The following is a 24,645-nucleotide window of genomic DNA, read 5'->3' as shown; positions in this document are numbered from 1 at the left end:
CTGGTGAATCCTTGCTGCCTCGGGTCGAGCAACCCACCGGATTGTAGATAGTTCACTATCTTTTCCTTCAGCAGAGTCTCCATTAATTTTCCTACCATTGAGGTGAGGCTAACCAGCCTGTAGTTTCCAGCTTCCTCTCTGCTCCCACTCTTGTGATGCGGGACACCACTGCTCTTCTTCAGTCCCACAGCACCACTCCCATTTCCAGGCATCTATTGAACTAGTCCTTCAACAGACCCATTAGCACATCTCAGCTCCTTCAGTATCCTGGGATGTACCTCATCCAGCCCCATGGTCTGTCCACTTTCAGTTTTCCTAGCTCTTCCCATACATTTGCTTCTGTAAATGGAGTTGCATCTACTCCACCCCATCCACAGTCTTGTCAATTAGCGACAGTCCTTCCAGGGTCGTCTTTACTGAACACCAAGCGGAAGTATGTTTAATATTTCGGCCATTTCTTCATCTCTCTCCACACATTTATCTTTGCCACCTTTCAATTTCACTATATATACTACTTCGGACCTTTCTCTAGCTGAAAAATGTTATGTCACCTCGCTTTACCTCTTTAGCAATCCTTTCTTCTGACTTTTTGCTTTGTTGATTTCTTTCTTCATCTCCCTCAGTTTCACCAGATATTCTTCTGTGTTCCTCTTTTTGGGATCATTTATATTTCTTGAATGCTGTTCTTTTTGCTTTTATTTTATCAGTCCCCTCCCTTTGAGAACCAGATCGGTTTCTTGTTTCTCTTATTTTTGGTTACTTTTCTAACATATAAGATTTCTCATCTTTGTGACTGCTCCTTTTAATTTGGCCCACTGTTCCACCTCATTTTTTTCCCAGTCTTCTAGCTCCACCTCCAGGTATGTCCCCATTTCAACAAAAGCTGTATTTTTGAAATTCAAAACTCGGGTCTTCGTGTGACCTCTCTGTATCCTATTTGTGATATCAAACTATACTGTTTGATGATCACTGTTGCTAAGGTGGGCACCACTCGGACATTAGAGACATTATCCAAGATTCTGAGCACTAAGTCGAGTATAACTCCCTCCCTCGTGGGTTCCATTACCATTTGTTTGAACAGAGCCCACTGCAGGGCACCCACTCTCTCTCTACTTCTGGTAGACTCCGCAGAAGAGATTCTCCAGTCTACGTCCAGCAGATTAAAATATCCAACAATCAACACTTCTCCCTTCTTTCCCACCTTTTGGAGGTCTTCATCCAGATCTCTATCTAGTTTTTCCATTTGAGTTGGAGTCCTGTAAACCACTTTAGTAAAAATGATGCATCTTTTTTTTTTTTTTTTTAGGATGGCCCATAATGCTTCTTCTTTACCCCACATTTCCTTGCAGTTCAGGTGCTTGAATATTGTTTTTGACATAAAGAGCTACTCCTCCCCCTTTTATGTCCTCTGTCCTTCCTTAACAAGTTATAGCCAGGTATGGCCGTATTCCAATCATGAGAATCCGTCAACCATGTCTCTAACAGCAACAATGTTCAAGTCTTCGTTTTCCATTAGGGCCTGCAGGTCTGGGATTTTATTGCCCAAACTACGAGCATTTGTAGTCATAGCTTTCCAATTTTTCTCCCTTGATTTGTGGCATTTCCTAGTCACCTTTTCTGCTTTTTTGAGCAGGTTGATTTTATTTTCTCCTCCCATTTCCTGTATTGCTTGGGGGTGACATGTCAATTTCATTGGCCATCTCCTGCCACTCCCATTCTTTAGTTAAATGTCTTATTATATACGAGCTCAATTTCTCATTTAGCATCTTCCTTCCTGCTACAGACAAATGTAGACTTCCAAATCTACAAAGAAAATCACCCACCACAACTCCAAACTTTTAAACAAACTTACTCGGCTCGCACACAGTCGCTGCCATGTATATTTTACCCGCTTAAAATCATAAATTTATGAAAACATATAAATACTAGTAAATTACACCATGGCAATGTATCTGCTGTATATGTAATCATTAACTACTGCTATCCGTCCACATGAATTTTTAGAGTTTATATTATTTTTTTTTCTTTTCTGCAGTGCTCTTTGCATATGTGTTTATTTATACATGTTAAAATGGCATGGCACCAAGGTGGAGCAGCCAGAGTGCATGTTTATTTTTTTTACTTAGCATTGATTTTATTGTAAACCATTAAGATTGTTTTACAAATTGACAGTATAAAAAAGTGACAAATAAATAAATATGTATGGTTGAGAGTTTTAGCCTTTGTTGACTCACCATGCCCTATGGCAACAAGGCAGAGTTGGCAGTGGCCACAAAAAAAGGGGGGCTATGGATAGGTATTCTTTATGGGACTACAGTGCCGATGGGAAGCACTCAGCCAAAAAAAATCCTTATGACCTAGAGGGATTAGGCTACCCAATCAAGTGATGGGAATTTTGTACGTCTCTTGAGTGGCTGGTGCCTAGTATCCCGGCTTCAAGCTGATGTAAGATAGTAGGCCTGGTTTGCATTGACCCGATATCACATTAAACCGAGACGATGTGCAAACTGTTGTCTGTATATAAAAAATTCTAAATAAATAAATAAATGGGACAGCAGATGTGAGAGCAACAGATTTGATATAATACCAAAGGGATAGTTCCCAGAATTATTTATATAAAAACTTTTATATACCGCATCATCACAAACATATCTAAGTGGGTTACAAAATCTCATATACAATTTTGAGCTTGAGAATGATGAAGATGGGATTTTGAAATGTTACTTTTGAAATAGGAGAAGTTAACTTTACAAGCCTGAAGATATAGATATTTCCAGACATTTGCAAGGACACTAAGGGATAAAAAGGTTTCTATGCACCATAAGTAATTTCACATGGTGTTAATTATTTTTTTGAAGTTTTCTTTCAAGTGCACAATGAAATATCTTGAGAATGGGTACATAATTTCGGAACAGCAGCATTTAGAGAACTTCCTGAAGAGCAAATCAGCTCAAAATATTCAGGCCCCTCTTGATAACTGATTTTATTGTGCAAATTTAGGAATAATGGTCATACTGATTTGATCTGGTTATGATACACTATTCAAGTCTTAATTCAGATTAGCCTGCTTTCTCTTTTTTATTAGTTTGTTCTTGTTTTGGTTTCTTGTGCTGGGATTTCATGCCTACTTCCATTCTGAGGTCTTCCTACCCCAAGGCCTATGAATGCTGCCTCTACAGCATCAGCAGAAGTATTCTTATAACCTTTGACACTTTATATTAGGATGTAAAATGAAGATTGCTTACCACATTGGGACCGTTCCAGGAAGAACTGCCCAGAGGTTTACATCTTCTCTTCAGTCTTTTGCGGTCACCACTAGGTAACAAGCAGAAAAGCACTATCAGTTACTGTCCCGTCAGCTAGGTAAACTTTAAAATGGTGAATAACAGACTGTGTCCTATTGATCTGTAGTATTAAACAAGGGCTAAGGGTTAGGATTGAGTTGCATAGGGCAGTATAAAAAGTAAAATCTAATTGAAGCTAGAAAGGAAAAGCTCTATTATGTTTGTTTACAAAACATATATCCTTGATATATATCCAAAGTTCAAACATCAATAGAACAATCATCAGATAAAGCCAAAAACATACAGTCTATTACACCTTTCAATAATGAATATGCTGATTAGTCTGGGAAAAAAAAAAAAAGAGCCAATCACTCTCAAAACAAAAAAAAAACAAACCCTACACACATCTTCCCAACACACCATATAGTCCTACATCAATATATACAAAAAACTGTTTATGAAAGAAGGGTGTCAGAAAGCCAGAACATCTATCATTTTTGTAATTTAAACTGCAAATAAACTTCACTTTACTCTGCCAAACATGAATTACCCAGATAGCAGAGTTGCTTACCTGTATCAGGTATTCTCCAAGGACTGCAGGATGTCAGTCCCCACACATGGGCGACATCACTGGATGGAGCCCAACAGGGAACTTTAACCTCAAAGATTCTAGAACTTTATAACATGCCCTTCTGAGCATGTTCAGCTGTAGTTCTCACCCTACCACGGGAGGGGGGGTGGGTTTTGTAAGGACTGCCATCCTGTTGTCCTCGGAGAACACCTGTTACAGGTAAGCAACTTTGCTTTCTCCGAGGACAAGCAGGATGGCAGTCCTCACACATGGGTGATTCCCAAGATATAGGATGCCCGAGCAGGACAAAGCGGGAAACCGTGGTGCTAAATGCACCACCCCTCTCCATTTTGCCTGTGACGCAGCGACCCACAAAGGGGACTAAGCCCTAGATCAGTAACAGACATGCAAGGGACAGAGCCCCAGGGGATTCCTAACATGTGAGGGGTTGAAAGACATGCTGCTCTTCTGAGGGAGGAGAAGAGTCCCGACATTACCCTCCTAGTAACCACTCTCACAGGGGATCAACCAGGAATGCAGTCAATTCAGTTGCTGTGGCACACAACCTGTTGTGCGTGCTATGAGGGTATCACACACACCCATACACTAGAGCAGTGATTCTCAATTGGTGTGTTGCGACACACCAATGTGTCGCCAAGCACTGGCAGGTGTGTTGCAGCTCCCGGTGTCCCACTGCCCATTGTGCTTTCCTTCTTCCTGCTCCAGATGGCCAATGGGAAGCCTCCTCCCATCTTCCTGCCCCCGCTGGCCAATGGGAAGCCTCCTCCCTTCTTCCTGCCAGTGGAAGTAGGAAGAAAGGAGGAAGCCTCTGATTGGACAGAGGGGCAGGAAGAAGGGGCATTCCACAGCACGGGGGTGGGGTGGTTTGAGGGGGGCTGGGAGGAGTAGCAGTGTCCAGGCCGGTGGCAGCAAAGGAGCCCAATCCTGCCGAAGCAAGGCCGCCACAGACTAGCTGAACTGGAATTAAACACAGCGGTGAGTTACAAAGAGAAAAGGCCAGCCATGCCAGGGAGCCGTGATAAAGCAGGGATCCCCAACACAGCAGTGAGCTGCAAGCATGAAGAGACCGGTTGCTCTGGGGATTCCTTCTCCCTACCCCCAACGCAACAGTGAGCACGGCAGAGTCTTGATTAAAGTAAAAGTGACACTTAGCAACACTGGTTACAGATGGGGCCATTGGAGCTCCCAGCGGCCGTAAAAGCAGGCAGATGGGGGCTACTGGAGCCTAGGGATTGGATGAAATTCAAATGTATTCTGAATTATTATAAATTATTGCATTTCTCACCAAGTGCGGGGGGGCAATCCTAGACATAGGTAAAGAATAAAATTAAACAAAAAACTCGTCATCTAGGTCCCTAACAAACCTATATTGCAATTATGTTGCACTTGCCTTTATTTCAATAACTGTAAAACTTGTTTGCACTCTGCTCAGAAGTCGCTTACAAGAAAATTATTCCTTACCTGCTAATTTTCGTTCCTGTAGTACCGCGGATCAGTCCAGACAGTGGGTTGTGTCTCCCTTCCAGCAGATGGAGTCAGAGAAAAGATTGAAGGGTGCTCTCTTATAGCCTGGAGCGCCCTCGGCATCCCTTCAGTATTGAGTACATCAAAGCAAGAAGAAACCATGGAATGGATCAAATAAACCAATCTAAAACTGTAACTATGTACAAGAATGTTTTGATTAGAAATTTTATTGAGAACAAACCTGCAAAAGGAACCATTGGCAATACACGAACAGTCCTCATACTGTTAATCATTCAAGCTGATATTCAAAAAGACTGTGTAGACGATCCCAAAACCCATATCTACTCTCAGGATGGGCGTCTGGACTGATCCGCGGTACTACAGGAATGAAAATTAGCAGGTAAGGAATAATTTTCTTTTCCCTATACGTACCCGGATCAGTCCAGACAGTGGGATGTACCAAAGCTTCCCTACACAGGGTGAGCCCTGGATAGCCCTGCTCGAATGACCTGAGCGCCAAAGGAGCCAAAACCCGGTGATTGGAGATTTAAGCAACAGTGACGTGCAAAGGTGTGCAACGATTTCCAGGCAGCTGGACTGCCTGGCTTTCTGCCCAGGAAGCTGCTTGAGCACGGAGCGAATGAACCTTGATGCCCTCTGGAGGTGGCCGACCAGCACTAGCGTACGCTGAAGAGATTGCTTCCTTTAACTAGCGAGCAATTGTGGTTTTAGAAGCCTTGTTCCCCCCTTTTGGGGCCGCTCCATAGGACAAAGAGATGGTCCGATAGGCGGAATTCATTCATAACCTCCAGATATCGAATTAGGACATGCTTGACATCAAGCCGTCTAAGTTCTCTGGGATCCTCGTCAGGGAAGGATGGTTGTTCCACCGACTGATTCAAATGAATGGCCGAGACCACCTTTGGCAGGAAAGATGGAACTGTGCTCAAGGATACTCCCGAATCCGTGAAACGGAGGGAAGGCTCCATGCACGACAAAGCTTGAAGCTCCGAGATCCGGTGGGCAGAACAGATGGACACCAGGAAAACTGTCTTCAGAGTGAGGTCTTTGAGGGTAGCTCTTCTCAGTGGCTCGAAAGGAGGACCACCTAGAATCCAAACTCCTTTAGAAACCAGACTATATCAGGATGTGACGAAAGAGGGAACCAGGGGCTGCCACCTGAACCTTTAGGGAATTGTATGCCAACCCCTTCTCCAGGCCTCGCTGTAAGAAGGATAGTATCTGGACTACTGGAAGCGTGACGTGGAGATACACTTGTGGATTCACACCAGGCCTCAAAGGCTTTCCACACCCGCACATAGGAGGTGGAAGTGGAAGTCTTCCTAGCCTTCAGGAGGGTCGAAATAACATCCTCCGGGTAGCCCTGTCTCCTCAACCTGCGCCTCTCAAAAGCCAGGCCGCAAGACAGAAGCGATCTGCCCGGTCGAAAAATACAGGACCCTGATGCAGAAGGTTGGGAAGATGTCCCAAGCGGAGAGGTCTGTCCACCGCGAGGTTGATTAGGTCTGCAAACCATGGTCTTCGTGGCCATTCCGGCACCACTACAATTACAGGACCTTGGTGAATCTCTATTCTTCGAAGCACCTTTCCCACCAGGGGCCATGGTGGGAACACAAAGTAGGAGGTTTCGTGGCCATGGGAGGACTAGGGCATCCACTCCTTCCACACCGTGCTCCCTTCTGTGACTGAAGAAGCGCGGAGCCTTCGCGTTCTTTTGAGTGGCCATCAGATCCAGATGGGGAGTCCCCCACCGGGCGAAGAGGAGAGCCACTGCTTTCTCGGAGAGTTCCCACTCTCCGGGATTTATGCGTTGACGGCTTAAGAAATTCGCTTGGACATCGTCCACTCCTATGTGGGACGCCGCCAGGTGGGAGAGGTGGCGTGCCGCCCACGCCATTAACTTGTCCGTCCCCTGAGAGACATGGCAGCTCTTTGTTCCTCCATGACAGTTGATGTATGCTACCATAGTGGCGTTGGCGGAGAGTATCCTTACGGCTTGGTGATGAACTAGGGGGAAGAAACGCTTCAAAGCAAGATGAACCGCTCTGGTTTCGAGATGACTGATCGGCCACGTCGCTTGCACTGATGTCAATCGTCCCTGTGCAGACTGCATCTGACACACAACTCCTCATCCGGAGAGGCTAGCTTCCGTGGTGATGATCACCCACTGTGGGATCTCCAAGTCCACTCCCTGCAGTAAGTGATATAGCCACCAGCTCAGGCTGTCCTTGGCAACTTCCGGCAGCAGAAGGAGTGCTTGGAACTCCTGAGACACTGGCTTTCAGCGGGAGAGTAAAACCGTCTGGAAAGGACACATATGCGCAAAGGCCCAAGGAACCAAATCTATAGTTGAAGCCATCGAGCCCAGGACCTGGGGATAGTCCCATGCTGTAGGGAATGAGGCAACGGAAGCGCTGTACCTGAGAGATAAGCGACCGTGCACGGTCCTGACACAGAAAGACTTTGCCCAAATTGGTATCGAACCTTGCTCCTAAGAAGTCTAGCGTCCGAGAGGGAGTAAGGCTGCTCTTAGCAAAATTGACTACCCATCCGAGGGAGCGGAGAAGCTGCAAGACTGTCGACCACCCGCTGGCAAAGGTCGACTTCACTCGAATGAGCCAGTCGTCCAGGTAGGAGTGGACTAGAATCCCCTCCCTCCGTAGGGCTGCTGCCACCACCACCATTATCTTGGTGGAGGTGCGGGGAGCGGTCGCTAGGCCGAAGGGTAGGGCCTGAAATTGAAAATGTTGACCAAGGATTTTGAAGCGAAGGAAGCGTTGATGTTCCTTGAGGATGAGGATGTGGAGATAAGCCTCCGTCAAGTCCAAGGAGGCTAGGAATTCTCTGCGGTGTATGCTGCTATTACGGAGCATAACGACTCCATCCTGAAATGTGGGACCCTGAGGGCCCTGTTGACCATCTTGAGATCCAGGATTGGATGAGAGTAGTCTTCCTTTTTGGGGACGACAAAGTAGACGGAATAATTGTTGCGCTTCCTCCTGTGGCAGGTCTTGAGCACTGAGCAGCTGTTGGACCCATCTGAGATCTGCGTGCTGCATTAAAGAGCTGCACACTGTGGCTCTTACCCCCAAGGCTGATACCTCAAAAATCCTTTTGAGGTAGACTTCGAGCTTCTGATCCTGGAGGTCTCGGAGGGCGGCTCCACCCATGACTGGGATAGTAGTCCCTTTTTGTTACCGCCGTTACTGACGCATCTACCTTGGGGACTTTGAGGAGTTCTAGGAATTCCTCTGGGTGCCAGGTGGATCCTGTGGAGCCTCAATATCCAACTCTGCTAGGACATGAGGGATGAGAGGATCAAGTTCATCCCTCTGAAACAGGTGTAAGGCCCTAGGATCATCCCCTTCCATGTGCATGTGAGAAGTCAGATCATCCTGGTCCGGCCCCAGAGCACCCTGGGGAGAAGGATCCGGATGGGGGACCACCCTGACTTGGGAGGATCCTTGAGAAGATGCAGTGGACCCCTGAGGAACTGCCGCAGACTGCAGAGGATCTGTCAATCTAATCACCTTAGGAGGAGGGGGGCCTGAAGATGCATCCAGGCGCTGTTCCAAACTGGCCAAATAAGCATTGTGCAAAAGAAGCACAAAATCCACTGAAAAAATGGAGGTTCCGAGTAAGGAATGGCAGGAAGGTCCCCTGGCGTTGCCCCCTGGCCCGGAGGATTAACCGGAGTTAAAACCAGTGGGGAAGGAGAAAAACCGCCATCTGAATCCTCATTTGGCTGCCTAGGAGTGTCCGGCTCTGAAAACAAAATGGCCACCGTTCCCGAGCTAGATGGGATCGGGGCCGGCCCCCCCAGTGAGCAGTCGCGTCTGGGAGTGCAAAGCCGAATGTCCAGCCGGCCTCAAGGGACCCTCCCCGTCAGGGAGGCACCTCCAACAAATGCCTTCGTGGGAGAGCCGCGTCCCGGGCTCTCCGCAGGCAGCACATCGCGCTGAGCGCGGCATGGGGGAAGGGAAAGACTGGTAATAAATGAGAAACACCCCCGGAGCCTGGCAGGAGCGGGTAAGAGAACCTCCGCTCAGAAAATGACTTGGCTTTTTACAAAAAGCAGAGGAATGTTGCCTCTCTGCTAGTGCTACCCCGAGGAAGGCTGCGTCTCAGGGCAGCGTGCCGTTGTGAGGGGGTAGAGGTTGGACCACCAACATTCACCCCTGGAAGTCAGAGAAGCCTGAGAAGGAAAAAGTACAAAACGTACCAATCTACTCTGAAAAATGCCAGGTAATACTGCTACCAGTTCTGCCTGCAAGTTTGGAAGTGACTGAGAAGCCAGAAAACCCTTTTTTTTTTTTTTTTTTTTTTTTTTTTTTAAAACTTGATCCATATCCAGACAGTGAAAGAATTTAAGAAGGAATGAGAGAGAGAAATCTAAAACTCTATTCCTGCTGTAACTGAAATGGGGAACCGCATGTTCTGCAACCTTTATCTGCTGGAGTCAGAGAAATACCGAAGGGACGCAGAGGGCGCGCCAGGCTATAAGAGAGCACTCTTCAAGCTTTTCTCGGACTCCATCTGCTGGAAGGGAGACACACCCCATTGTCTGGACTGATCCGGGTACATACAGGGAACCATTATTATCCTTCTGAGCAATAATATTTTGAACTGATAATGTTACCTGGGATGACTTGTACAATATAGTTTGCACTATGCAGAGATATCCCAGCAGCCAGAAGCTCCCACTCACGCACCCATTCACACACCCACCCACCCACACCCAAGGCTCCCATTCGCACACACACCCACGCCCAAGGCTCCCATTCCCACACCCACCCACGCCCAAGGCTCCCATTCCCACACCCACCCCACGCCCAACGCTCCCATTCACACACTCACCCACGCTCAAGGCTTCCATTATCGATGGCCCTCAAGGGTGTCCAGGGCACTCAACGGTGATCCCAGTATCTTGTTGATGGTGCTCAACATAGTCAAGAACAGCAACAAATGGCCTCTGTGCCAGCCCTGCCCCGCACCTTGAGGGCATCAAGGGTGATCATGGTGCTCAATGGTAGACCTGGTTCCCACACGGTCATGACACTGATGCAGCAGACCATTGGTGCAAACAGGTGTGCTGCTTGCTCAAGCTACTGCTCACCTTCTGCCATCACAGGCAAGCAGGAAGGGAGGCTATGTCATCTAAGGCTCCTGCCCCTGGAGACTAGTTCCTTTGATTATGGGGAGGGTGAGCTCTCCCCCCCCCAAAGGACCAGTGTGGTCCTTGATCTCTGTGCCTTATTCTTTGGGAGAGAGCAGGATTCGTTGCAAAGCTGTAAACATCCTTCCTGCGGCTCCGTCTCGTGTGCAGGCCAGCCCGAGGTATTCAACACTAGCACTGCTCGCACTTCCTGTATGCTCATCTCGTGCATCGTGAGATGACCGTACAGAAAGTGCTAGCACTGCCAGTATAGAGTACTGCAGGGCCGGCAGCACTTAAGGAGGAATCACAGAATGAGCTCCTGTTTCTTCTGCCGCTGCCACTGACCGCACGGGCCTCTGCATTTTTCTGCTGCCGGTGGGATGGAATCCACTGGCAGCTACATTAGACCTCTCGTTCCTCCCTGTCCTAGGCCCCTTCCAGATCCACAGCCACCACCCTCCTGAGTGTGCCACAACCTGCAAATTACACAGTTTGCACACCTGCCTCAGGGATCTGTATTGGGACCCTTACTTTTCAATATATTTATAAATGATCTGGAAAGAAATACGACGAGTGAGATAATCAAATTTGCAGATGACACAAAATTGTTCAGAGTAGTTAAATCACAAGCAGATTGTGATAAATTGCAGGAAGACCTTATGAGACTGGAAAATTGGGCATCCAAATGGCAGATGAAATTTAATGTGGATAAGTGCAAGGTGATACATATAGGGAAAAATAACCCATGCTATAATTACACAATGTTGGGTTCCATATTAGGTGCTACAACCCAAGAAAGAGATCTAGGTGTCATAGTAGATAACACATTGAAATAGTCGGTACAGTGTGCTGCGGCAGTCAAAAAAGCAAACAGAATGTTGGGAATTATTAGAAAGGGAATGGTGAATAAAACGGAAAATGTCATAATGCCTCTGTATCGCTCCATGGTGAGACCGCACTTTGAATATTGTGTTCAATTCTGGTCACCACATCTCAAAAAAGATATAATTGCGATGGAGAAGGTACAGAGAAGGGTTACCAAAATGATAAGGGGAATGGAACAACTCCCCTATGAGGAAAGACTAAAGAGGTTAGGACTTTTCAGCTTGGAGAAGAGACGACTGAGGGGGATATGATAGAGGTGTTTAAAATCATGAGAGGTCTAGAACGGGTAGATGGGAATCGGTTATTTACTCTTCGGATAGTAGAAAGACTAGGGGGCACTCCATGAAGTTAGCATGGGGCACATTTAAAACTAATCGGAGAAAGTTCTTTTTTACTCAATGCACAATTAAACTCTGGAATTTGTTGCCAGAGGATGTGGTTAGTGCAGTTAGTATAGCTGTGTTTAAAAAAGGATTGGATAGGTTCTTAGAGGAGAAGTCCATTACCTGCTATTAAGTTCACTTAAAGAAAAGCCACTGCCATTAGCAATGGTTACATGGAATAGACTTAGTTTTTGGGTACTTGCCAGGTTCTTATGGCCTGGATTGGCCACTGTTGGAAACAGGATGCTGGGCTTGATGGACCTTGGTCTGACCCAGTATGGCATTTTCTTATGTTCTTATGGTAGTGTGCTGAGCCTGAATGAAAGTTCCATTCTGGGCGCCATCCAATGATGTCCCCCATGCATGAGGACTGACATCCTGCTAGACCTTGGAGAATACAATAAACCCTGTCCATGATATCCTGACATCAGAGAATGTTTCATCCTGGGACTGCTTCAGGGATAAATGCAAATCAAACTATCAACTTAGCTGCTGGTGCTCAATATTGGACCAAATTGAGTCTCAAGAGGTGTGAAAGAAACCCATGTAATTGAATTGGAGTATAAGCCGTGATCTAAGCAAAGGATGTTGAAACAAACAGGTCTTAAGAAGTTTTTTTAAGATGTTAGTTCATGTGATCAAACAGAGCTGTTCTGGCAAGGAAAAGCTGTTACATACCTGGCAGAGATCGGCTCATGATAATCTTCTAAGTCACTGAGAGAACTCACTGATGATTGACGACTTCTGAAACTTTCCACTGATAGTTGGGAGAAGGATTGGAAAGAGAAATTAGGTACATTTAATTTAGTTACATAATCAGGCCTCTTATGTTGTACAGCATCTAGACTCTCTGAAGTTTCTTTCAAACTAAATATAGAACATACATGGGAACCAAATGTTTAAAGCATGCAGTGTGAGACTTTGGTAAGAGATTTAATGCTATTTTTACAGTTGCTGGGAGTTTCCTAGAGAAATTGGGAAGCGCAGGATCCCAGCTACCTTGACAAATGAAAGACTGAATTGGCTGTTCAATTTGTGCATCAGCATTTTTTGTCTGAAAACACCTCTCTGCTACCTCATTTTGCTTTAGAACAAAAATACACCAACAAACACTCGGAAAGACATTTAAAAGTCTCTTCTTTCTGAAATGGCTCATCAATTCCCATCATTTTCTGCTAGTGATGTATCTACATATTGCCTGTAGGGTTTGTATCACTGTTTAGCTGGTTAGCTAAATTTGCCACTAGGATTTTTGTGTCTTGGTTAAGAAGAGAGGTTCATCTGTAAGATTCAGGTAGTAGGGGATCTTTTCCCGGTTTCAGTAATAAAATTATTGTAGCCAAATCAAGCACAGATTCAAAACAGCCCCTTTTCTCTTGCCTTTGCTGACATTGGAGTTACTATCTGACCACCCAACAACTTGTAAAATTCTGAACCAAATCTATCTGGGTCTGGTGCCTTGCCCAATTTCAATCTCCTAATAGCTGCCCCAATCTCACCTTTGCTTATTTTTTCTAGGGAGCTTTTTTGATTGTTGGTAAGATGGGGTAGTCTCAGGTTTTGGAAGAAAGCTTCCTGGGCTTGAGTATTGCTGACCTCACTATAATAAAGTTGTTTAAAAGAATAATTCAAATTCTTGTAATATTTCCTCTGTGTCATTGACTACTGTGTTCTTAGCCTTACTTTTGATTTTGGTTGTTAATGATGAGATTACTTTAAGACTGGCTAATAGTTTTCCCAATTTGTTACCCCATTGGAATAGTTTAAATTTATAGTACAGCAAAATTAAAAAAAATAATTTATAATACAGCAACCCAGTTTTAATCCTAATTTACAGTAAATCATTCAACTCTTTAGTTTTAACTAATTCTTGTTTACTATCAGAAGTAAAATCACGAATGTATATTCTTTTAACTCTGCTAATTTTTTTGTAAGGTCTAATAACTTCCCATTATGCACCTTCCGCTTTCCCACTTGATAAGCTATAACATGTCCACGAATTTAGCTGCATTCCAATAATTCAATGAGTTAGTCTCAGGCGCTGCATTATCAGCACAATATTCCTTCCATGTATGTGATAAAAACCCCTTAAATTCCTTATCGTAATATAAATGTAACCCAGACCACTTTTTCGGTTACTAATTGGTCTTCAACACCTAAGTGCAGTTAGAGAAATAATTAGGGGAGTATCCATTCATGGCCAGCCCTCCCACTGGCGGAGCTGTAATGGATACCCTTGGTCCTGAGATTTTATAGCAGAGCTCTGCAATAGGCTCTGGGGGGCAGTATTATATGGAAGTCAGAGAGAGAGGTTGTATTTTTCCTAAGGTGTATTTTGGGCCTACTTGGAGCCTCAGAAACCCTCCGAGAAAGCTCTAGGATAAGCTAAAGAGGTTCTGCTTCTGTACTCTCTCCACGAGGTGCAGAATGGCTGCTCTGGGACTGATCTTTGGCATTTTGAGCTTTTATTTAGAGGAGTCCTGCTGGTGACCTGGGCCTTTCTGAAACTAGGGATTGGGGAACACTAAGCTGAAGACACCCAGTGTTTAGGGAAGACTTGCCCAACAAAGGTGGTGACCCGTTGCAGAGGATTTCCTAGTTATCTAAGTTGGGGAAGATGATTTGTTCTCCAAATCTGGGAGGAAGTGTTTTCTGCCCCCTCTTCCTACCCATCAAGGGAACAGGACAGAACTGCAGTCCACAAGGATTCATCCCACCAGACGATTAATCTACTAACTGTGAGTAAAAGATCTACATTCAAGGGAGGGCACCCAAGACTAACTCTGTGCCACTGGGAGGGGTTTCCTAACCATCCAAGGGGGTCTAGCCAGAGATACCACTGCATAATCTAATCCAGAAGTGTGGATAGATTCCTGGCCTAATAAAGAATAATGACAGAGGAGAAAAGATCTGTAATTCAAAGAGAAACTCCAGAGACCTTGGTGTGTGATTTACCATATTTAACTGTGCCATTCAACGAAACTATATCAGTAAAGCATTATTTTGGACTTAGTAGTCTCAACCTTCCCTCAGCACAACCCTTTGTGAGAGACCTTGGAGTTCTCCTCGACCATCAACTAAGTATGAAGAACTACGTAAACTCCATACTCAAAAGCCTGCTTTTCAAACTCAATGTGCTTAAAAAACTCAGACCACTCCTACACACCCAAGATTTCCGCACAGTTATCCAGGCCACCATCACATCCAAACTAGACTACTGCAATGCGTTACTCATAGGCCTCCCCTTCTCTACCATCAAACCCCTACAAATGTTACAACATGCGACAGTGAGACTCATTGCAAACTCCCGTAAATATGATCACATTACTCCTATCCTCAGAGACCTACACTGGCTCCCTATAGCCTCACGCATTATCTACAAAACCCTCACCATAATTCACAAAGCAATTCACACCCACAACTCCAACTGGTTAGACTTCCCTTTCACATCTCCCAAGTCCAGCCGACCTTCCAGAACGACCAAAACAGGCACCCTACTTGTGCCCTCCCTTAAAATAGCCCACCTCTCCTCCACACGCGACCGTGCGCTCTCGATCGCAGGTCCAACTCATTGGAACACACTACCGCTTGACTTACGCCTCAAACCATGTATGAACAACTTCAAAAAGAAATTGAAAACATGGTTGTTCAATCAAGCTTACCCAGAATAAAGGCTCTCACTCCATTTCCAAAGTAGACCACTTTGCGTCTACTCATTTTTCCTCACATTGAGGATCTATGTTTTGTTATACTCTCTCCCCTCACATCGAGGAAACATGTTTTGTTATTCTGTCTTTTCTCAGCTACCTTTTACCCCTTCCCAGTTTTTGACTCCCCTGTTAAAATGTAATCTCTAAGTTTAACCAGTTTTACTGTAAACCGGCATGATGTCCACAACTAATGGCGGTATATAAAAATGTTTAAATAAATAAAATAAATAGTCTGAGTGTGGTTTGTTTGGCACACAACACACAGCTCACAGCTGATTGAGGGAGTTCCATCACAGCTCGCTAGTCACCCTGTACTGGGACCGAAGAGGACTCCTTTCTATCCCTAGTCCAAAGGACCTACACCTTGGGATGGGAAGAGAAAGTAAAAGCTAGCCAGGATCCCTGCCCTGAAGAATTTACAAATAACTTGTCCCCCCCTCCATACTTGACTTATACAATAAGAAGGGGTTACATGAAGTTGGTGACATTCTCTAAGGCAGTTTACCAGTGTTCACCTCCGCAAATTATGGTTACATCTTGCATATCACAAATACTCAATTTGTTGAGCTATCAAAAAAGTAGTCTATTCTCAAATACATATTTATTATTTATTTGATGAGTTTTATATACCGTTATTCGGGGGAGCCATCATATGGTGGGGAATTGAACAAAAGGAAAAATCAAAAGCCTCAACATAAGTGCGCCAAGCATCTATCAATTCTAGTTCCAGAGACAAAAAACTAATACCTATATCTTTTTTCTTTTTCGTAGGTTGTTTTGTAGTTTGCAATCAACCAGAGGGTTGTCAATGTTATTAAAACCCCTCCCATTACACAGGTATACTCTTTCTAACACTTCACTTTTGCAGTGAGTTTTGAGAAAAAAAATCATGTGTATATCAATTAGGTTCATATACACTAACATTAAATTTTACACCATATAAAGAGCCCAGTACTAATAACCACCCCCCATCATCTGCTATTTGTTTCTCAAACTAAAACGTAAATTATTAATATTGCCATTCCCCTTTGTCTGGGTGAATAAGAGGAATAATAATTCGACCCACCCATTCCCTTCTGAGCTTAGCATGTTCACCATCAGATAAATGTGTTTCCTCTGCCCCAGTCCTATAGACCTATTTCTTTCCTCAACCAAGACATTAAAATTCTGGCAGCAGTTTTGGCTTTACATGTTAATTCGGTAGTACAAGAGGTGGTCTCCCATGACCAGACTGACTTTATTAAAGGTAGAATCCCCAACTCTAATATATTGAAAGCACTGCTTGCAGTAGATACTCCTGCAGGTAATAGCAAAAAGGGTATTCTTGTCAGCTTAGATGCTGAAAAAGCGTTTGATTGCATGGTATAGTCCTATCTGGAAATTTTTCCCAGCATTGAAATCAGGCTCCTTGGTCTATAGTTTTCTGGATCACACCTGGAGTCTTTTTTAAATGTCATGTTTACATTGGCAATCTCCAGTCTTAAGGTACAATGAACAATTTTAATGTTACGCTACAAATTATCATCATTTTTGAGTTGAGTTCTTTCAGAACCCTTGGGTGTATATCATCTGGTCCGGGCAATTTGCTATTCTTCAGTTTAAAAATCTGGTCTACTACATCTTCCAGGTTCACCGTGATTTGAGTCAGTTCATTTGAATCATCATGCTTGAAAACAGTCTGCGGAATGGGTATCTCCCCAAAATCTTCATTAGTAAACACTGAAGCAAAGAATTCATTTAACCTTTTCGCGATGGCCTTACCTTCCTCAAATGTCCCTTTAACCCCTTAATCATCTAATAGTCCAGATTTCCTTGTAGGCTTCCTGCTTTAGATATATTTAAAATAAGTTTATTATGAATTTTTGCCTCTATGGCAAACTTCATTTCAAATTCTCTCTTAGCCTGTCTTATCTGTTTTACATTTAACTTGCAAATGCTTATGTTTTTTTCCTAATTTATTCAGATAGATCCTTCTACCAATTTTGAAAGAAGTTTTTTCTGGCTTAAAATAGTCTCTCACTTCACTTTTTAAACCAAGCCGGCAGATGTTTGCCTTCCCTCCACCCTTCTCAATGCGTGGAATACATATGGACTGCGCTTCTAAGATAGTATTTTTAAACAGGGTCCACAACTGTTGTACACTAAACCTTTGTAGCTGCACCTTTCTTTTTTTTTTACACAATTTATCTTCATTTTATCAAAGTCTCTTTTAAATGTTTAGTGCTAGAGCTGTAGTTTTACTTATAGTCTCCCTCTTCCAGTTATTAATTCAAATTGGATCATGTTATGATCACTAATGCCAAGTGGCCTCACCACCATTACCTCTCACCAAATCCTGCATTCCACTAAGAACTAGATCTAAAATAGATCCCTCTCTTGTTTGTTCCTGAACCAATTGCTCCATGAAGCAGTCGTTTGTCCATCCAGGAATTTTACCTCTCTAGCTTGTCCTGAGGTTACACTTACCCAGTAAACATTGGGATAATTGAAATCCAGTAAGAAAAAAAACAATATATTGACTAAAGCAAAGTTATTTGCCCCAAAAGATTAATATCCCAAATTATCAGGAGTAAATATATAAATCAGTTTCAAAATAAACATATGTTATTAAAAAGATTTTTTTTAAATTTAAACTTATATCACAATACTAATATGTAAAAAAATATAATTATACAAATAACAGCTTAAATGCAAATCAACATGTAACAATCCCATACACAAGTTTATGTAATACATATACAAACGCTCAAATATTTCTACAAAGAATATCATACAAAAATAATCATACCCAACATACATACCAGAGTACTCAACCAGTCACACACCACAAAACATATATAAAAACTTATTATTAAAGCAATAAAATTAAAATTCACAACTTTCAAACTCAATCACACAAGAAGCCTCTATGGAAGGTAACACTCTTTCAAATTGAACTAATGCCGTTTTCCCAGTGCAGTTTTCTCTATATAACCTGCTATTTTTCGACCGGCGACCACATTTCCAATCCCTTCATATATTAGGATCCAACCGGGGCCCAAGTTTTACCTCGAAAATTAGGCTGCTTCAGGGGAACAACTTCAAATATGTTAGCAAAGTAATGGGGTCATTTCTCAAACTGCTATATGGCGTTTTCACATGCGTTAAGGCATTTTCGCATGCAAAAAACGCCATTAACGCATGCGAAAGCACCATAACGTTTGATGCGATGCAAATGAGAAAAAGGGGAGGATACTGGGGAGTGAATTTTGGCCAAGTGGGCTGGGCTCACAGTTTTGTGAAGCCGTATCGCACAGCTTTAACGCAAATTTTAGCTACACCTTTTTCATTTATGTAAAGCTGTGTGATATGGCTTTATCACGGTTGCGATGTTTTTCGCACATGCCGTTTTGAAGAGAGAGAGAGACAGAGAGACTAGCCATAATGCCCTCACTCTAGATAGGTATTTATATCTGTATGGGAGGCCCACCTAGTAACTCGAGGTGAGGTTTAGGTATTAGTGTAGGGGTTAGGGGCCACTTTGACATTCAAAGTGAGACTTACGAACAGAACAGTGCTCTCTTGTGAAGATTTGATGACCTTCGGAGTGAGGAAAGGTCATCAAATCTAGTGTCTCTGTCTCTCTCATATAGCTAGGCTGGTTCTCCAGGAGCTTAAAACTACTAAACATGGTCCCCCCCAGTGGTTGTATGTAGGAAATACAATTCTGGCACTTATCGCAAAGTGTGAAAAAGTTATCGCAATTTGTGCTAAGATAGCGCTTTGCATAGGTATTAGAGCAAATTGCGATAAACTGCCTATTAGCATAAAACACACCCCTTTTCCTATCGCATGCAATTTAGTGCATGTTGATAAATCCAGGCCTAAGATGGATATTTTAAACCAGTCTCAATTCAAAAGAGGAATCATTAAAGGGAACATTCATCAGTAGTCGCTGCCAGCATCAAAACACACTACCCACATGACCTAGTGCTATTTAGTGACTTGATATCTTGTCTGGGAAAGGCAGGTGGGTCGTGTAGATAGCTGGGCGTGACTTGCCTGCCTGGTGTGAAGGTAGTGGACCTCACACGCCACCTAGATAAGATTTTTAGAGCGATGGGGAGGAGTGGATTGTCTTGGTACATGGGTAACAATGACATAGGAAGGTGCAGAAGGGAAGTTCTGGAGGTTAAACTTGGGCTCTTAGGTAGGAAACTAAAATCCAGAACCTCCAGGGTTGCATTCTAAGAAATGCTCCCCATTCCACATGTAGGATTCCAGAGGCAGGCTGAGCTTCAGAGTCTCAATGTGTGGATGAGATGATGGTTCAGGGAAGAGGGTTTTAGATTTGTTAGGAACTGGGGAACATTCTAGGGAAAAGGGAGCCTATTGCAGCGAGATGGGCTCCATCTTAACCAGAGTGGAGCAAGGTTTCTAGCACTAACCTTTAAAAGGAGACAGAGCAGCTTTTAAACTAGATGATGTGGGAAAGCAGTCGCTCAGAAGCGATTGGTTCAGAATGATGTATCTTTGAAGGATAATATAAAATAGGGATGTTAGGGCACCCCAATAAAGAGGTTGCAATAAATGCTAACGTACGAAGTTCTCTCTCATGCATATTCATTATGGCAATCCTAAAATCCTGACTGGATAAGTGTGCCTCCAGGAAAGTGTTGGGGAAACTATGCTAGAGGATGTGGTGAAAGAGTTAGAATGGCTAGGTTTAAAAAGGGTTTAGACAAATTTCTGGAGGAAAAATCCATAAACCATTATTAGCCATGACTTGGCAAAATCACTGCTTATCCCTGGCTGAGCAAAAAGAATTGGATCTATTCTTTGGGATCCTGCTGGGTACCTGTGGTCTGGAATAGGCAATGTCAGAGACAGGATTCTTGGTTCAATGGACCTTTGGTCTACCTCCATATGGCAATTTCTTATGAACATACTTCCCTTTGGCCTATGCCCTTTACAACAGCATAACAAACACTCGGACAACGTGACTGAATATTCTGATTCATTTTCTCTTCTACCTGATGAGCTGCCACCTTGACGGTTCCTCTCAGAATGCCTTCTGGAGCCCCTTGATGGTAAGCGACCTCTGTCGCTAGCTGGGGAGCTGCTCATGTCCCTCCGGATCCTCCGTATGCTGTAGAGGGAAAGAGAAAAGACATCAGGGAAATATCTTCTTTGTACATTTCCCAAAAAATTAGTAACTAGAATAGCAGGGGTGGGTTCAAGGCAGGAGAAAGGTGCATTTGCAAAACTGTGTATTTGTGGATGTCAGTACTAGAATAGCAAGGTGTGCCTGCAGGGCAGGACTGAGGTGCACTGGCATGGCTCTGCATATATTGGGGATGGTCTCAGTACCGGAATGACATAGGGTGCTGCAAAGCAGGACTGAAGTATAATAGCGAAGCTGGAAACATTCTGTTTATGAGACAAACTACATAAAGCAAAAGTTGCTTAACTTTAACAGTTCTTTTCTAAAGACAGCAGTTCACCAGTAACAGATATAGGTTATGTGACTGCACTCAGCACCAAACTGACAGATTATCCCAGAACTCTCTCAAAAAAAATTAGGTCTTACCTTCGATAATTTTCGTTCCTGTAGTACCAAGGATCAGTCCAGACTCCTGGGTTTTGCCTCCGCACCAGCAGATGGAGACAGAGCAAGCTTTGACTGGCTCTGCCATAAATACCAGGGTGCCACCCACAGTCTGCCAGTATTACGCAATGTCAAAGCAGAATGATCCCTAACGTAAACTAACTATAAACAGGAATCTCAACCTGAAAACCATTGGATCACTGACCCCAACAACAAACCGGACCCGTAAGAGAGGGTAACAAATGGAAGAAATCGTAGATCAGATAAAACAAGAGCAGAATAAGAAGCAGTGGACTCTCCGTAACTTTTATGCACACAGTGGGCGGGACTCTGGACTGATCCTTGGTACTACAGGAATGAAAATTATTGAAGGTAAGACCTAATTTTCTTTTCCCTGTATGTACCGGATCAGTCCAGACTCCTGGGATGTACCAGAGCTCGAACCTACTTGGGATAGGATCCGGAAAGGCCCGCTCTCAAGACGCCTGCTCCGAAATTGCCCTCCCTAGGATCCTGGACATCGTGTCTATAATGTCGCGCAAAAGTATACAAAGATTTCCAAGTTGCTGCTCTACAAATCTCTTGTGGAGAAATCTGATGACACTCCGCCCAGGAAGCCGCCTGGGAGAGAGTGGAATGCGCCTTCAGCCACACCAGCAGGGGCCGACCACAAAGCAAATATGAGGAATTTATGGCCTCTTTCAACCATCGGGCGATTGTGGTTTTGGACGCCATATTACCTCGCTTTGGTCTATTCCAAAGGACAAAGAGATGATCCGATATTCGAAAACCATTGCTAGCTTCCCGATAACGCAGTAGTGCTCTATGGACATCCAAATTTCTTAAATCCTTTGAAAGAGAATCCAACCTATCCAGATCGGAAAATGAAGGGAGCTCCACCGACTGATTCAAATGAAAGGAGGAAACTACTTTTGGAAGAAAAGATGGTACCGTCCGCACACTAATCCCGGAATCAGAGATCCTCAAGAAAGATTCCCTGCAGGACAATGCCTGTAGTTCAGAAACCCGGCGAGCAGAGGAAATTGCCACCAGGAATACTACTTTCAAGGTGAGATCCTTTAGAGTCGCCCTCCTCAGTGGCTCAAAAGGGGGTGCACACAAGGCCTTAAGAACTACATTTAAATTCCAGGATGGACATGGAGAATTCGGCAGTGGGCGTAAATGCTTTGCTCCTCTCAGAAACCGGGCAACATCGGGGTGCGCCGCCAGCGTCATCCCGTCTACAGAACAGTGTAAACAGCCGAGGGCTGCTACCTGCACCCTCAAGGAGCTACAGGACAATCCCTTAGCTAAACCGTCCTGTAGAAAGGCTAGAATACTGGAAACGGACGCCCAAGTGGGCAGAATCATACGAGAAACACACCACGATTCGAAAATCTTCCAAACTCGTACATAAGATAAGGAAGTCGACACTTTACGTGACCTCAGGAGGGTGGACACCACTGCATCCGAATAACCTTTACCCTTTAGTCGCTGCCTCTCAAACGCCATGCCGCTAGACAAAAGCAATCTACCTGATTGAAACAAACGGGCCCCTGGTGAAGAAGATTCGGCAGGAACGGAAATCGCAGTGGAGGCTCCATCCGTGGACCAGTTCCACCAGCGGAATGCCCCGATGCAGATTGTCCGAACACAGCCACCAAACTAGACTGGACCGAGCAGAGTCCGTCAACGGCAATGGAAGGTAGAACTGCTCGGAAACTGGACTCCACCGGGAAAGCAACGCTGATTGCAAGGGTCGCATGTGTGCGAAAGACCATGGAACCAATTCCAGTGTCGAGGCCATGGACCTTAGCGTCTGCAAGTAATCCCAAACCGTCGGCGGCTGCTTCTCTAGCAAGGACCTGACTTGACCTTGCAATTTGAGACTGTGATCCAAGGTGAGATAAACTTTTCCCTGACGGGTGTCGAATACAGCTCCCAAAAACTCCAACGACTGAGAGGGAATGAGCTTGACGTTTGGCTGGTGTTGACCACCAAACTCCAAGGGACTTCAAAACTGGGAGCACCCTGTGGATCGCTGAATGACTCAGAGTTTTCAGACTTCACCCAGATCAACCAATCGTCCAGGTATGGATGCACCAACAACCCTCCCGCGAAGTTGTTGCTGCAACCACTACCATTATCTTGGTGAATGTTCTGGGAGCTGTCGCAAGTCTGAACGGCAGAGCCTGAAATTGGTAATGTTTTCCTAAGATTAAAATCCGAGATATTTCTGATGGTCCGCTCTGATCCCGATGTGTAAATATGCCTCCGTCAGAATCAGTGAAGCAGACACTCCCCTGGCCGAACGGAAGCCGATGACAGGACGTAACGTCTCCATGCGAAAGCGGGGGATTCAAAGGCATCTGTTGACGCACTTTTAGATCTAGTATGGGACGAGAAGGACCCTTCCTTCTTTGGAACAACTAAGTTATATGGATAATGTCCTCTTCATTGCTCTGGGAGGAGGGTAACGGGAACATATCGCCCCCAGAATCCAGAAGCCGATGCAAGGTCTGTTTGACCACTTGACTTTTTCGGCATACTCACACGGGGAAAGAAGAATCGTGGGTTGGGACGACGTGCAAACTCTAAAGCGTAACCGTGATTTATCACGGAAAGTACCCACCGATCCGACATGATCTGGCCCACTCCTCGTTAAAACAGAGACAATCTGCTCTTACCTTCGGTACGGAGGAATGGACCAGCCGGACATCATTGCGCAGCCTTACCACCGGGAGTTAACTGGGAGGAAACAGGTCTGCCGAAGCGCCTGCCTCGAAAGGTCTGCGACTGCTGTCGGCCACCCGTAGGACGAAAGGAAGAGGAAAAGGCACTGGTACGAGCTGGATGAGATTTTCGAGTTCCCTGAAACCGGAACCTAGTCGAGAAGGATCCTCTGGCTCATGTTCTGCCCTCTGGGAGGCTATGAACCTTATTTCCACCCAGTGACTGAATCATATATCTTCCAATTCTTTTCCAAACAGAAGTTTGCCCTTAAAAAGGGACAGAACAGTTTGCCACTGTACTGCCCCTGGACTCACTCACAGAAATGGATTCTGACAAGACAAGTTCTGCAGTTCGGAAACTTTATGCGCAGAACAAATCTCCACAAGAAACAAACAGTCTCCAAAGTAACCTCAAGGAGAAGCTACGCAGTAGTCAAAAGGTGGGAACTGCCAGAAAATCCAGAACCACAATTAAGACTCCACAAGGGCATTGACAACCGCAAGGGAGAATGAAGATGCTTCACCCCTTTTAAGAACCAGGCCACATCCAGATGGACTGACAAGGGTTCACCATTCACCTGACCTTGGAAATAGGCAAGAGCACTACCTGTACCTTTAAGGAATTAAGGGCCAAACTCTTAATTAACCCTTCCTGCAAAAATACAAAATGAGTAGGATCTTAACCGAATGAGGATGAACTGCAAGCCTCAAACACTCACCAAACTCGAACAGAGACTAAGGAAGAGGAGAGCTTTCTGCTTGAAGGAGGCTGGAAATCACAGCCGTGGATTATCTATGGTGCAGCCAACTGGAGCCCTCTCAAGGGCCA

At 44.6% G+C, this 24,645-nt stretch overlaps 1 protein-coding gene across 2 annotated transcripts in view; it reads right to left on the bottom strand.

Annotated features, from left to right (window-relative positions):
• The window catches only part of CCDC61 (coiled-coil domain containing 61), a 121,056-nt gene that overhangs the window by 6,356 nt on the left and 90,055 nt on the right, over positions 1-24,645 (bottom strand). For both annotated transcript variants that reach the window (XM_029571445.1, XM_029571446.1), the window contains exons 10-12: positions 20,510-20,625; positions 12,466-12,544; positions 3,246-3,315 (exon numbers count right to left, since the gene is read on the bottom strand). In XM_029571445.1, coding sequence (XP_029427305.1) covers positions 3,246-3,315; positions 12,466-12,544; positions 20,510-20,625 — 265 coding nt within the window. The remainder of the gene's footprint in view (positions 1-3,245; positions 3,316-12,465; positions 12,545-20,509; positions 20,626-24,645) is intronic.

The sequence above is a fragment of the Rhinatrema bivittatum genome, chromosome 11, assembly GCF_901001135.1.
Source record: "Rhinatrema bivittatum chromosome 11, aRhiBiv1.1, whole genome shotgun sequence".
NCBI lineage: Eukaryota > Metazoa > Chordata > Amphibia > Gymnophiona > Rhinatrematidae > Rhinatrema > Rhinatrema bivittatum.
The sequence above is the reverse complement of the archived record's forward strand: the minus strand, read 5'-3'. Positions and strand labels throughout refer to the sequence as shown.